The 14,048-nt window shown below is 50.5% G+C and overlaps 1 protein-coding gene across 14 annotated transcripts in view; it reads left to right on the top strand.

Annotated features, from left to right (window-relative positions):
• Positions 1 to 13,320, top strand: part of EHMT1 (euchromatic histone lysine methyltransferase 1) — a 123,370-nt gene extending 110,050 nt beyond the window's left edge. For 9 of the 14 annotated variants that reach the window (XM_038156000.1, XM_038156001.1, XM_038155998.1 and 6 more), the window contains 5 exons: positions 775 to 890; positions 3,126 to 3,212; positions 8,633 to 8,711; positions 10,851 to 11,026; positions 11,932 to 13,320. In XM_038156000.1, coding sequence (XP_038011928.1) covers positions 775 to 890; positions 3,126 to 3,212; positions 8,633 to 8,711; positions 10,851 to 11,026; positions 11,932 to 12,115 — 642 coding nt within the window. In that variant the 3' untranslated portion in view covers positions 12,116 to 13,320. The remainder of the gene's footprint in view (positions 1 to 774; positions 891 to 3,125; positions 3,213 to 8,632; positions 8,712 to 10,850; positions 11,027 to 11,931) is intronic. The other 5 variants (XM_038155992.1, XM_038155990.1, XM_038156003.1 and 2 more) reach the window with 1 other exon arrangement.
• The last annotated feature ends 728 nt before the right edge of the window (positions 13,321 to 14,048 follow it).

A 14,048-nucleotide genomic window follows, 5' to 3' on the forward strand; every position in this document is an offset into this window, starting at 1 on the left:
GGATGAAGGCAGAGTAAAGATGTTTTCACTGCCACGTTGCCAGAAGTCAGGTTTGTTTTGGGTAAATGCTTCAACCCTCCAGGGAGGTTTTGAGATTCATCTTTGGGCAGGTGCTACAAAGATCAGAAGTTCTGTGAATGTCTGCAGGTTTCTCCCAGGGGGAGTGTTGGCATCTTTCTTGCTTTGTAGCCATTTTATTTACACATTAATAGGTGATTACACCTCTCAAGCCTTAAAAGCCAAATTTGTTAAATATGATAAATTGCATCCATCACTTCCTTAATCCTGTATGTTGGTAAATAATTGAATTGTAGGGTTTTTTGGGACTGTTATTTGGGAATGTAGTGTGATTCACAGAACTTGAGTGCACTGGCCTTGGACTGTGCAAGTTTGGGCTTTACTCCAGAGGCAGACGAAGCCTCCACTCTCCCCTCCAGCACAGCAATGGCAGTAATGGTGATGATGCACACCAGTTTTCTGCACAGCACTGGGAGGGTTTTTTTTTAAATGCTATGCAGGGTGATAGCAGGCAGCAAAAATCTGAATTCTCTGGCTGTTTGTCAGCTGTGGGTGACAGTAGTGACTGTGCTGCTGTCAGGGTAGAGCAAAACCACTGCAGAACCTGAGCTCTGATGCTGGGTTTGGGGAGGTTAGGGCACAACTTCACCATGGGCTTCTCTGGCCTGTTTTTACCCTGGGGGGAATTTCTGCCTGTGGTTTTGGGGATCCCAGGAGCAGACAAACAACCCAGTCTGGGGTGGTTCTCTCCTTCAGGATGGCCGACTCCTGCCCGAGTTCAACATGGCTGAGCCCCCCCTGATCTTCGAGTGCAACCACGCGTGCTCGTGCTGGAGAACCTGCAGGAACCGGGTGGTGCAGAACGGCCTCAGGTGAGCAGCAGGGGCAAACACAGCTGCTCTGGGCAGGACCAACCCCAAACCCCTGAGCCCTCTGGCTCTCAGCTCACCTGTAATCCCACAAAACCCAGCACTGGAAGCTGGGACTGGAAGTGGGTTCCTGTATGCTGCAAGTAGGAATGAAGCAGCAGTGGGTTGATGAGCTCAATTAATATCTCAGTTAATATTTGCACCCTGCACATGGCACCATCAGGTGGGAACTGCAGTGTTCTTTCATCAGCTGACCATAAAACATACAAATGGCTTGTGGGTTTGCATGCACAGCCCAAGTGTGGTGTCTCAGGGGAGAGCTGAGAAGGACATGACAGCAGCAGAGCTGCAGAGTCTGAATTCAGAAGATCTTGTAAGCCAGCAGTCTAAATTAGAAATGCAGGCCAGCATGGCCAGACTTGGCTGCTTAAAATTTACAGGTCCTTGGCATGATTCTCCCAGAACTGGATACCTGAATGCCTGTTGACCTCACTGCTTCAGGTTTTGCTGGGATTTTGGTGCCTGGCTAAAAATGTCAATGTTTTGGTTTGGACCTCTGCTATGGAGGAGTTTGCTTCTGCACTAAGTTCAAAGGGATCCTACTGGAAAAAAAAAGGTTTTTTAGAATTTCTTTGTAGTGCTGACAACACTCTTTTTGCAAGCTTTGTAGTTTCAATGACATTTTGCACTGTTAAAAATAAGCAAGGAAGGAACTCGATGTGTTTCCTCAGAACTTTACCTCTCTCTGGTTTTCCCTGCCAAGCTCCCGATCCCCGGTGCCTCCGTGGGTGTTTCTTCAGGAGCTGTACAGCTAGAGCTATTGCTTTTGCATTTTTTGCCTTGCTGAAGTGTTTTTTCTGAAAAATGGGAAGGGCTGGGAACCCAACACAAGCCAAGGAGAGCAGCTCTGCTGGGAAGGAGGGTCAGGTGCTGGGCAGAGCTCAGGGCCCCTGGGGAAGCAGTGGGGAAGGCTCCTGCCTTGGGGCTGCAGCTGACACAGGGGTGCTGCTGCTCTGTTTTCAGTGCTTCCTTTATCAGATTGGCTCCAAATTAGCTCTGCCTGGCAGAGCACACGTATCCAGCTGGCAGCCTGGCCCAGCTCAGCTGGCAGGCTCAGCTCGGAGCCGTGGCCCCGCTGCCGCCAGTGCCAGCTCCAGAGCAGAGCCCAGACCTGAGCTGGGCTCTGCTCTGCTCTGATGGACAAGGCAAAAGCTGGGGGAGCTTCCCCAAGCCCCAAACCCAGTGTTAGACCCTGCTTCTCTGAAAGCAATCACTCCCCTGAGGTCATGGTTTGTCCTGGTGAAGCTGTGGGCAAACAGGATGAAGTTCCCATCCCTTGGTTTGAGCTGACAGTGCAGGAGCGAGTGGGTGGGGGGAAGAGAAGTACTGGGAAAAGCAACAGGGTGAAGTTAAGGTGAGCATCAGATTTCACTTAATTCCGATAACAGCGTTGCTGAGAGTGGGTTTTGGTTCCCTCAGGGATAGAGGAAGCTTTTCCTAGCCCTGGAGACTGTTCATCCTGCACTTAACTCAGGTTCTGGCTGAGCAGGAGGCAGAATGACTTACAGGATTGTTTCTCTGCCTATAAACCCCATCAGTAAAATTCCACAGGGCAGCTATTACACCAAGAAGTCTCAAGTTGCAGCTTTTCTTTCTTGTCTTTCAGCCAGGCAGCTGGATATGATAGAATTGCTGAATGCCCTGGCTTTGGCAGAGGGCAGACGGGTCAGAGCACTTAGCTCAAGGTGTTCTTTAGTCCCTGGGAGATCCCTGCCTTCCCCCTCAGCACCACTCCACCTTAAATCCCCTGTAAATCCCTGTAAATGCTGTAAATCCCTTTCCACCTTCTCTGCTTCCTCCAGGGCTGCACGGAGGGGAAGGAAATGCTGCTGGTGGGGTTCTGATATCCTCTGTAAATCATCATCACACAGAGCATCCAGCCCTGTCCCCTCTTCCCCAGCCCCTTGGTGTGCACCTGGGCAGGCAGAAGGGGCTGACTGTCACTTGTCCCTTGTCCCTTGTCCCTGGGCTGTTTCCATGCCAGCACCTGCCCACAGCTGGGAGCTGTGGGAGTGAAGCATCCCTGCAGGGTGAGAATGGGAGGGTGAATATTAAAATCCTCTGGGAGTGTTGCTGATGGAAGGTGCTGGCTTTTTGCTCATCTCTCCATGAAAATTCATCCTTTCCATGGAGTGCTGCCATCAGTGTGGCTTCATTTCCTCTTTTCCTCTTTCCCAGGACTCGGTTGCAGCTTTACCGGACACAAAAGATGGGCTGGGGAGTGCGGACGATGCAGGACATTCCTCTGGGAACCTTCGTGTGCGAGTAAGTTGTGCAGCTTTCACCAGCCCAGCAACCCAGCACTTCCCAAATCCAGGAGTAAGTTGTGCAGCTTTCACCAGCCCAGCAACCCAGCACTTCCCAAATCCAGGAGTAAGGTGTTCAGCTTTCACCAGCCCAGCAACCCAGCACTTCCCAAATCCAGCACTGAGTTGTGCAGCCCAGCAAATCCTATCCAGTCCAAATCCAGGAGTAAGGTGTTCAGCTTTTACCAGCCCAGCAGCCCCAAATCCAGGAGTAAGTTGTGCAGCTTTCACAATCCCAGCAAATCCAGCACTGAGTTGTGCAGCTTCCGTCATCCATTCCCAAATCCAGGAGTAAGATGTTCAGCTTTCACCACCCCAGCAACCCAGCACTTCCCAAATCCAGCACTGAGTTGTGCAGCTTTCACCATCCCAAAAACCCCAGCACTTCCCAAATCCAGCACTGAGTTGTGCAGCTTTCACCATCCCAAAAACCCCAGCACTTCCCAAATCCAGCACTAAGTGAGTTGTGCAGCTTTCACCATCCCAAAAACCCCAGCACTTCCCAAATCCGGGAATAAGGTGTTCAACCCAGCAACCCCAGCACTTCCCCAGGGCACACATGGTTTGCTCCCCTTCAAGGAGAGGTTTTTATGCAGATCAAGCTGGTATTGAGCCCAGCTGCCTGCCCTCAGCCAGAGGTTTCCTGACTCCAATTCCTGCTCTGTCTGTCCTTCTTCTCATAGTGTGGAGCTTTCTCTACTTCCCTCTGTCTTGCTGGGATCTGTGCTCAGCTCTTCCCCCTTTGAAACACAAATTATAGGGGAAAAACACATTTGGGTTGTGCTGCAAAATGTGCTCAACTCGCGTGTTTGCCACAGATATGGGACACTGCAGGCCAGGGCAGTGTGGAACAACTTTCTTTGCTTCAATCCTGACTTCTCCAGAGGTTTTCCAGTGTCACAGCTCTGGCTTTAGTCTGATTCAGCAAAACAAGGAAGCACTTGGGGTTAAGCACATGTTTTGGCCCTGACTCAATAAAGTACTTAGGCACAGAAATATTCAGATTTATGTCAAGTGAAAAACCTGTCATCAGACCTCACAGCTTGAGGCTTTAAAGTGGTATATGTACTTTATTAAATAGTTTAGACAGTGTTTCCTTCATTGCAATACTACAGTGACTGAGGATCTTCTAAATAAGGCTGGACTCATGTCCATTGTGGAAATAGGTGCTGGTGGATTTTAGAACTAGTTACTGATGTGTTATGGAATTGGGTGGTGGTTGAGGAAGATTATTGCAGTGTTTAAAAGAAAAAATAAAGGAAAAGATAATTATGCAGTGATTTGGCCAAGTATTTCTTCTGTGTCAGGACCTGCCAGCTGCTAAAATATTTTTTTAGAGATAAAGCCAAAAGCTGCTGTTGGTGGGGAGTGTCTCAGGCCTGTCCTTGTGCAGGGCTGTCCATAAGTACCAGAGGTCCCAGGGTCCTCTGGTGGTACAGAGGCCAGGAACAGGCCAGAGCCTGTGAGTAAACTGCTCCCAAGGAAAAAAGGCAGAGCCTTCACCAAACCCTGCTGGAATGCCAGCACACTGGAGGAGCAGGCAGCGAGGGGACAGCCCGGGGGGGTGTGATGAACACAGACATTGCAGAGCACGTGGGGCTGATGGGGTGCAGATCCCACAGCCTCACTGCCCCCACACTTGCCAGGAGCTGCTGGCACTGTTCCACTGCTGGATACCATCTTCATTAGTTAAATGAGCTGCTTACTAAACAGCTCAGCTAATTAATGTCATGCCCATGCACATTCCTGCTGTGTCACACACTCACATTTTCTCACTCACCAAATCCAAGCCCTTGGCTCCACGAGTCCTTCCTGTGATTCTCTATGAGCATCCCATAGACCTGGTTCCTGCTTTTCCTCCTCTCTGGAAAGCAGCCCCAGTGCTGGCAGTGCTCGGGGCTGCCAGGACACAGCAGATCCCAGGATCAGCTCCTCTGGAAGAGCATTTTGTGTTAAATATCTGGGTTAGGGCCCTGGGTGGGCAGTTGCTCTGTGGTTGTTACTATGCTTTGGAAGGATGATTGTATTGGTGTGACCTTTATCCTGGAACTCTTCACAGGCACCAGGAGAGGCTGAGGGAGCTGGAAAGGGGCTCAGCCTGGAGAAAAGGAGGCTCAGGGGGGACCTTGTGGCTCTGCACAACTCCTGACAGGAGGGGACAGCTGGGGGGGTTGGGCTCTGCTCCCAGAGAATCAGTGAAAGCACAAGAAAAAATGGCCTCAAGTTACACCAGGGGAGCTTCAAGATCAGAGCTATGAAAATGGCTTTTTGCTGAAGGAGTGGCCAGGCATTGGAATAGGAGGTGTTGGAGTCACCGGGGAGGATTGGAGTCACCAAGGGAGGTGTTGGAGTCACCGCCTCTGGAAGTGTTCAAAAGGCATCTGGATGTGGCAGCTGGGGACATGGCCTGGGGTGGTGGTGCTGGTGCCGGGTTCATGACTGGACTCAATGGTCCTGAAGGTCTCTCCCAACCTTGATGATTCTGTGACTCTGTAACTGCCTCCTGTCCTTTCTGCACAGCCCTGGAAGCAGCAGCTTGGCGAGGGTGATGCCTCAGGTTTGAGCTTTTCTATTTTTCACATTCTGTGCTGCTTTAGTGGGTGGGTCTGAGCTTCACGTCAGGGGATGCTGAGCTCTCTGCACAGAGCAGGGAGACAAAACAATTCCTGCTCCAGCTGGGCACCAAGGACAAATGATCCAAATCTCAGCCCAGGAGCACAAACACCGTGGGCTGAGGAGAGAAAAACAAGCAGGATGGGAGTGCATGGGCTAAAGCTGGAACTGGACAATGAACTGCAAGGTGCAAATGGAGCAGAACTGATCCAAGGGAGAGACCCCGGGAGCGCTCGTGCATTTTGGGACATTTTGGATCATCTTGGGTGCAGCCCTGGCTGGGCTCTTGTGCTGCCCAAGGTGGATCCATTGAGGAGATCCTTTTAATAGATCCCTGCTTTATTCTTTAGCTCTGTCCAGGCTCTGCTCTAGGCCAGCCTGCACAAGGCATCAAGGAGAGGTGTGGCAGTGTCACCCTCCTGTGCCACAGGGCTCCCATGGAGCCTGCAGGCTCTGCAGCCCCTCAGGGCTGTGCTCATGGGCAGGTTTCTCCCTGGCCTTGGAATTTGGTGCTGTTCAGAAGCTGCTGTTGCTCACCCTGTGCTGCTGCTGCTGTGGGCTGGGTTGAATCTGTTCTGTTCATGCTTGGTTGGTAGGTGGTGGAGCTGCTCCTTCTGGAAACAGCACAGCTGCTGCTGACTTTTGTTGGAGAGGCCGGGAGTTAGTGGGATGCAGAAACCAGAGGATCTGGTCTGTTCCTTTTGCATCCATTTACAGTTTTTGAATATTTTCATTTTGTTCCAGTGGTTCTTTAGGAAAGTACCAGCTGCATCAAGCCAGCTGTTTCAGCCACACCTTCAGGCAGAGAAGGCCCAGGCCTCCTTCTCCCACATCCTGTGGAAAACACTGGAGCCTGTGCTAGGGACTGCTCGTTGCTCTTGGTGTTTGCAGGGAGTCCCCTCTGATCACAGAATCGTTAAGGTTGGAAAAGACCTCCAAGATCATCTGTTCCAAGCTCACTCGAGCCCAGGCTGTTTGAGCAGTGATGAGAGGCCCTGTGAAGCTCTGGGATGGAGTTATTTGCCGTCAGTGTGCTGAACATCTGCTGGAGAGAAAGACACTGCCTTGACCACAGGAGTTTTTAAATGAAGGGGCTCCTGCTGGTTTTTGGGAGGAACATGCACCCCTTGCACATCCTTCCCTAATTTTGGGCCTGGAAAATCAGGGACCTGTTAATATCTTTGAACAGCCTTGGAAAGGAAATGAGTTACAGGAATAGGCTTTAAAGGAGCATTAAACCAACGATTTTTAATTTGGTTGTGGTATTTTATTTCATGGAATTATAAACCTGCAGTGGCTGTCCCTGGGCACGGGGCCTCTCTGAGCAGAATTATTCAGCTGTTCTCAGCTGCTGCTGGGCCTTTCCACAGCAGTTTCTCTCCCTCTCTGGCCACCTTTCTATGCTTCAGGCCTCCAAGGAGTGGGTGATTCCAGTAGTGGAGCAGCGAGGGCAAACAGGAGGCTCCCACTTGGGAACTACAGCCAAAAATCCCTGGTCACAGAGCGCAGGGATCCTCTCCAGCTTCATGTTTCCTGGCTCTCCTCCTCCCCAGCCTGGGAGTTAAATGCTGCCTTGAGCCCTAGGGGATTGGAGGCAGTTGTTTAACACTTGGAATATGCCTGAGGGCTGCAGGAATGCTGTGAGAGCAACTGCTGGCCATGGAAGTTCTGTTGATGCTGCAAAGAATATTTATTCACGTGGTGAATCCTTTCCTTGAAATAATCACTGTGTCATTGCAGGCTGGGAACACTTACATACCAAAATCACAGAAACACAGACTGGGGGGGTTGGGAGGGACCTTAACTCCCCTCTCTGCCATGGGCAGGGACACCTTCCACTATCCCATGTTGCTCCAAACCCTGGCCTTGGACACTTGAAAAGCTGCTGTGCTGCTGCTTCTTCCTCACACCCTCCCTCAGTCCCTCCACTCTGACAGTCTTAGACTGAAGCAGCTCAGGGCAGGAGGTGTTGAACCTTGACAGTCCAAAACTGGTTAAAATGGAGATGGGGAGACAGAGGTGGGAACACCAGTGCTGTGGAGACTCCTGCAACAAGGAGGTTTGCATCAAACCCAGACCTCTCTGGCTGTGTGGTCCTCAGCAAGCCCAGGCCAAGCAGCACCTGCTTCAATCTCCTTGGAGGACCTGCCTGTCACCTGCCTGTCACCTGGTTTTACAACAGGGTGGCTGTAGCTGGGACCACAGCTCACATTTGTCCTGGTTCAGGAGGGATTGAGAAGGGAGCCAGGGATCCTGCCAGGTTAGGTTAGACCTAAGACTTTTAAACCAAAACTTTTGAAGTTGTATAGCCTGTAATTGCTCAAAATATCCTGGGAAATACATGAGGGGCAGACACAAATGTTTTGTTTTGGGATGTGAGCAGCACGAGCACTGCGGTGGTTGTGGGACAGCCTGAGTCTGACCAGGAACTTCAGGAGACTTGGATTCATGTGTTGATCTTGGCCAACAGAGAGATTTGCAAAGGAAACTTAGTCCTCAGGAAAAAATAAATTGATTTTAATATTAAAGTGGTTTTAATATCAGTAATGTAATTTTTAATATTATTTAATTGTTGCTCTGAAGAGGTGGAGTTTGGAGCCAGATTCTCCCTGCTGGAAGTTATCAGAGCTTGGTTGCTTGGAGCTGGCCAGCGCTGTGGCTCTGGTTGCCCATCTGTGGCTGGGCTGCTGTTTGGGGTGTTTCTGTCTCCCCAGAAAGAGGTATTTGAACCTGTGATCACGTTCCTGCCTGTCCCTGTGCCCACAGGTATGTTGGGGAGCTGATCTCCGACTCCGAGGCCGATGTCCGTGAGGAGGACTCCTACCTCTTTGACCTGGACAACAAGGTACTGTGTCTGCAGGGTCCAACCAGACAAGCCCAGGTCCTGACTCCTCAAAAGAGCCCAGAGAATGATTGTCTCCATCTTGATGTGCAGTGAAATCCTGCAGAGAGCACAATTGCTGTGCTTTAGTGGAAATGGGGTTGAGGTGAGGGTTAGGGCTGGTTAAAAGGGCAGCAGAATCAACGTGTGCTGCCCACACCACTTTTGAGCAAGGTGCTCTTCTGTCAAACCCCTTGGAGCATCCTGAGGTCAATTGTGCAGGTTTTGGTACTCCCAACCTGGCATCTGTGTGATTGGCAGCTCTGTGGGTTCTTAATGAATTGATGATGAGCTGAAAGTTTTTAAAAAAACCCCACGAACCCTGTTCACTCAGAAAGGATCCATCAGGCACCCTGGCCGGGGCTTGTGCTGCTGTTTGTTCCCCTGCACTGCTCTGTGAGGGCTCTCGGGGCAGAAATTTTGATTTGCAAAGTGCAATCTAAGAGTTTAAAGCAAGTCCATGACTTCAGACTCCCCCTGGAAAAGGAGAAGTGAGAAAAGGTGAGCTGGGGACTCGCAGGAGTGGGGTGGCTTCCAAGGAAGGCTGTAAAACACTCTGTGCCTTGTTCCTGTCATCAGCTAGTGACAAAGAAGCTTTGCTCTTTTTTTTTCCCCTCTTATTTTTATAAAGCAACATACATTTCAAGAGCTGAGAAAAGATAAATAATGAGTCTGGTGTGCAAACAGGGGGTCAGACTGTAATTAAGAAGTTGAAAAGGACTTTAGCCTGGTTTATGAGCAAGAGCCCAGCTGGGCCCTGCCCTGCCTCTTGCTTAGTCCTGACTGGCAGCCCTGAGGGAGAAGCTCTGTGCTGGCTCCTGGGAATCCTTCAGCGAAGCAGGCAGGGAGACCAAGGTGGAGCATGTGGAGAAAAGCAGGCACCAAATCATTGGGGGATGGTTAAAGCTGCCCATCAGGCTGCGCAGAGAAGGGCAGGGCAGAGCCAGCAGGTTTTGTGTCCTCCAGAGTGCTGGGGCATTGCAGGGGTGTGAATCCCAGCCCTGTGGGGCCTCGAGGTCCTGGTGTAAATCAAAGGAATGGCAGGATTGGACTTGTGCTGTGGTGAGAGTAGTTGGGCTGTAATTTCTGTTACCTGGATTGTCATTTCTGTTACCGGGGCTGTCATTTCTGTTGTCCAGGTTTTGGTTTCTGTTGTCCCTGTCCCTCGAGCTGTTGCTCACAGCCCCATGTGAGGTGACCCTGGAGTGTCCCAGGTCCTGCTGTGGATGCGGGTGCTGTCATCCTGCCCCACCGTGGCATTTCTGTGGATGAAATTGAGGCGGTGAAATCACAGAATTATGAAACCAGAGCTGGTGACACTGTGTGTGCTCCAGGCCCGTGGGGGTGATGCCTCCCCCAGTTCTGGGGATGTTTTCCTGGGCTCCTGCAGCCCCGAGTGTGCCGTGGCATAGCTCATCCATTAACGATCCGAGGTGCTTGTCCAAAAGGGACTTGGAGCACCACTAATGGATCCTTTTGCTTTTGGCCTCTTTGCAACTGAAATTAGCTTCTGTAATTAAAGCCTCTGCTTTGCACAGTCATTCTCTGCTGGAATAAAAAAAGCCCTGAGGGGGGTTCTTTTATTTTCAAGAAAAACAAAGTATTACTGCTCTCTGGGCTCTCTGGAAAGGGAATTTTTGTGTTCTCACTTTCAGTCTTATCTGCAAAACCCTGTGTTTTCTCAAGGCTCTGGCTTTGTGTTTCCAAGCTGTCATGTTCAATTAGAGGACAGAACAGATGCCTTGTTCCCCTATCCAGGAGCTGGTACCCCTAAGGTGTCTGCACTGAACATCAATCCCATTGTGCCAAGCTGGTGCTTGGACTGGGAGAACTGGTGTGCCAGGGTGTTAAAAACCAGCTCTTGAGGTGTGTGGGTCAGAGTGCTGTGCAGTAAACTCTGGTTTCAGGGTACTGTTGAGTATAAAAGTGTGTGTGTATATGTGTGTGTGTTTTCAGTCCATTCAAAGCCACACGAGTGCCTGCCCTGGCTGCTCCTGGAGCTCTGTGCAGTATTTATGCAGAGACCAACAGCCTGCTCATTAATTTAAGCAATAATCCCCAAGCCCAGCGTGCCCTGACGAGCGCTGCCCCGTTTCTCCCCAGGATGGAGAGGTTTACTGCATCGATGCCCGTTTCTATGGCAACATCAGCCGCTTCATCAACCACCTGTGCGAGCCCAACCTCATCCCGGTGCGGGTGTTCATGTCCCACCAGGACCTGCGCTTCCCCCGCATCGCCTTCTTCAGCACCAGGCACATAGAGGCTGGAGAGGAGATCGGGTACGTGCCCCCCCTGCCACTGCTGGGCACTGAGAGCTCTGCTGCTCTGCTCCCCAGCTGCCTCGCTCCATCCCTTTGCGCCTGGGGTTTGTCCCCAGGGTCCCTCGGGATCCCCCTGAAGTTTGCAAAGCTCCAGGATCAACCTGGCTGTGTCCACTCATAGCCCAGAACCCCCTGCCCTGGGCTGAGCCCAGCGTGGGCAGCAGGGCAGGGGGGATTGTGCCCCTGTGCCCTGTGCTCGGGTGAGACCCCAGCTGCAGAGCTGCCCCAGCCCTGGCCCAGCACAGGGAGCAGCTGGAGCTGCTGCAGAGATCCAGAGGAGGCTCCAGAGCTGCTCCCAGGGCTGGAGCTGCTGCAGAGATCCAGAGGAGGCTCCAGAGCTGCTCCCAGGGCTGGAGCTGCTGCAGAGATCCAGAGGAGGCTCCAGAGCTGCTCCCAGGGCTGGAGCCAGGCTGCAAGAGCTGCGGGTATTCACCAGGGGAAAAGAGAAGGCTCCAGAGACACCTCAAAGCCCCTTCCAGTGCCGAAAGGGGCTCCAGGAGAGCTGGAGAGGGACTTGGGACTAGGGATGGAAGGGCGGGACAAGGGATGGAGGGTCAGGACAAGGGGGAATGGCTTCCCACTGCCGGAGGGCAGGGTTTGATTGTATTAGATAAAGGAAGAAGTCTTCCTTCCACAATGAGGGCAGTGAGGCCCTGGCACAGGTTGCCCAGAGAAGCTGTGGCTGCCCCTGGGTCCCTGGAGCTGTCCGAGGCCAGGTTGGATGGGGCTCTAATGGAAGGTGTCCCTGCCCATGGAATTGGACGATCTCTGAGGCTGCTCCAACCCAAACCACCCCGGGGTTCTCTTTAGCCGTGGCAGCAGCGATGTGCCGCTCACCGACCCCTCCTTTCTCTCTCTTGCAGCTTCGACTACGGGGACAGGTTCTGGGACATCAAAGGCAAATTCTTCAGCTGTCAGTGCGGTTCACCCAAGTGCAAACACTCGAGCTCGGCGCTGGCCCAGCGGCAGGCGAGCACCTCGGCCCAGGACACGCAGGAGAACGGGCTGCCCGACACCAGCTCCGCCGCCGCCGCCGGCCCCTTCTGACACGGACTCCTCCCAACCCCAGACATTCACACACTGTCGCAGTTTCCATTTAAACAGAAAGAAGAGAGAGATAAAAAAATGACACAAAACCACACGGAAAATTAAAAACAAAACAAAAAAACAAAACCAAAAAAAAAAGGAAAAAAAGAAAAAAAAAAGAAAAAAAACCCCGCTCAAGGAAAGCCAAGGGTTTGTGACACTTAGGGCTGTGCCACCGACTGTTACTTGAGGAAGGAGTGAAAGCAAATCCCACCTCCGTGATGTTGTTCTCCCCTCCCTGCTCCTGGAAAGCTGCTGGGTTTCACAGCTGTGTGTGCAGGGGTGGCTGTTGCATTTTTTTTGCCACCCGAGCTGTCCTGGCCTCCTCTCTGAACGTGCTGAGTGTTGTCAGAGCCAGGGAGAGCCGCCCGTCCTCGGAATGCCGCTGTGTCCTGGACCCCTCCTGCCCACTCACCTCCAGTTCAGCCACAAGAAACTCTGGATACTTGATGGGACTTTGTTTGTGGAGGGAGCTGGCTCTGGGTTTGCTTGGCACAGCCCCGGGGCAGGTTGTGCTGGTTGTTTTTTTGTTGGTTTGGTTGGTTTTTTGGTTGGTTGGTTGGTTTTTTGTTTGTTTTTGTTTTTTTTTAAATATATGAATGAATAATTCCTCCCCCATCTCGCAGGACGTTGTGGTGGGGCCCTACAAATACCCTCAATTCTCTCCAAACCCCACAGCTTTTTTCTCATCTGATGAGAAGAATCCCAGAGTCTCTCCAGTTCCTGTGATCCCTGGCTCTCTCCCTCCTGGATTTTCTCCATTCAAACCAGCTCTGCTCCACGCCCTGCTCCTGTCTCAGTGTTGAGTTCCTCCGTGAAGGAATTCCCCTCACCCCATCCCACGAGTGGTTTTAGAGAGAGAAGGCTGAAGAGGATTTTACAAGACACTAATTCCTAAAGAAAACCAGTTTCCCCCCCCCTTTTTTTAAAGATAAAGTGAATGATATATATATTATAGAGGACCTGGACTGGCTGGGGTGGACAGAGGTGTCACGGTGAGAAGATCCCAGATGCCACCAGCTCGTCTGTTCCCATCCCTTTGCTCCACGCTGGGCACCTTGGATTGATTTTTAAGCCACACGCTATGAGGTTTCAATAAACTGATTTATTTTTTACCATTATTGAAACATCGGGGACAAGCATTAAAAACATGAGAAAAAAAAAAAACCTAAAAAAAAAAAACAACACAAAAAACAACAAAACCCACAAAAAAACCAAAAAAAAACCAAAACGACAACAAAAAGAAACCACAAAACAAAACGGTGCTGATTCTGGTGTGATTTTTGCTCACCACGTGAATATAAACTTATCAATTGTATAAAAAGAACAAAGTGATTTTAGTATAAAAATGCAGGAAAAAAAACAAAACTTTTTTTAAATTGTTAGTATTGTAGTGTGAATAAATTTGCCATCACCTTTTGTGTGGTGGCTGGGCAGGTCATTATCTTAATTTTTTTTTTTGCATATATCTTTAAATACTGTAATTAGTGCAGTAACAAGTTTTTTTTTTTTTGTTCATCTCTTCTAGAACATTCATAATGCCATCATGTTTATTATTATTATTTTTTTCTGTTAATGTTTTTGACAGTTTTAAAGGGGCAGCCTTTTGGCTCTGATCATTTTCTTGTTCTGTTTTCAATGAAATCAATAAAAAAAAAAAGAAAAAAAAAAGTGCTTTAAAAGGAGTTTGGCTTTTTTTGTCTGCTTTGGGGGAGGGATGGCCCGTGGTAGGGCTGAACTGCTCCTTGGTGGCCTTGAAAATGAAGAAAACAACAACAAAAAAAACCCCCTTCCTGCAAAGAAAAGTAGCCTGAGTGACTGTTTGCTGTTTATTCTGGGGGTTTGGGGTTGGTTTTTTTGAATTTTGTCATTAAAATTTTGCGAGCCTGAATTC

Source organism: Motacilla alba, chromosome 17, assembly GCF_015832195.1.
Source record: "Motacilla alba alba isolate MOTALB_02 chromosome 17, Motacilla_alba_V1.0_pri, whole genome shotgun sequence".
Taxonomy (NCBI): domain Eukaryota; kingdom Metazoa; phylum Chordata; class Aves; order Passeriformes; family Motacillidae; genus Motacilla; species Motacilla alba.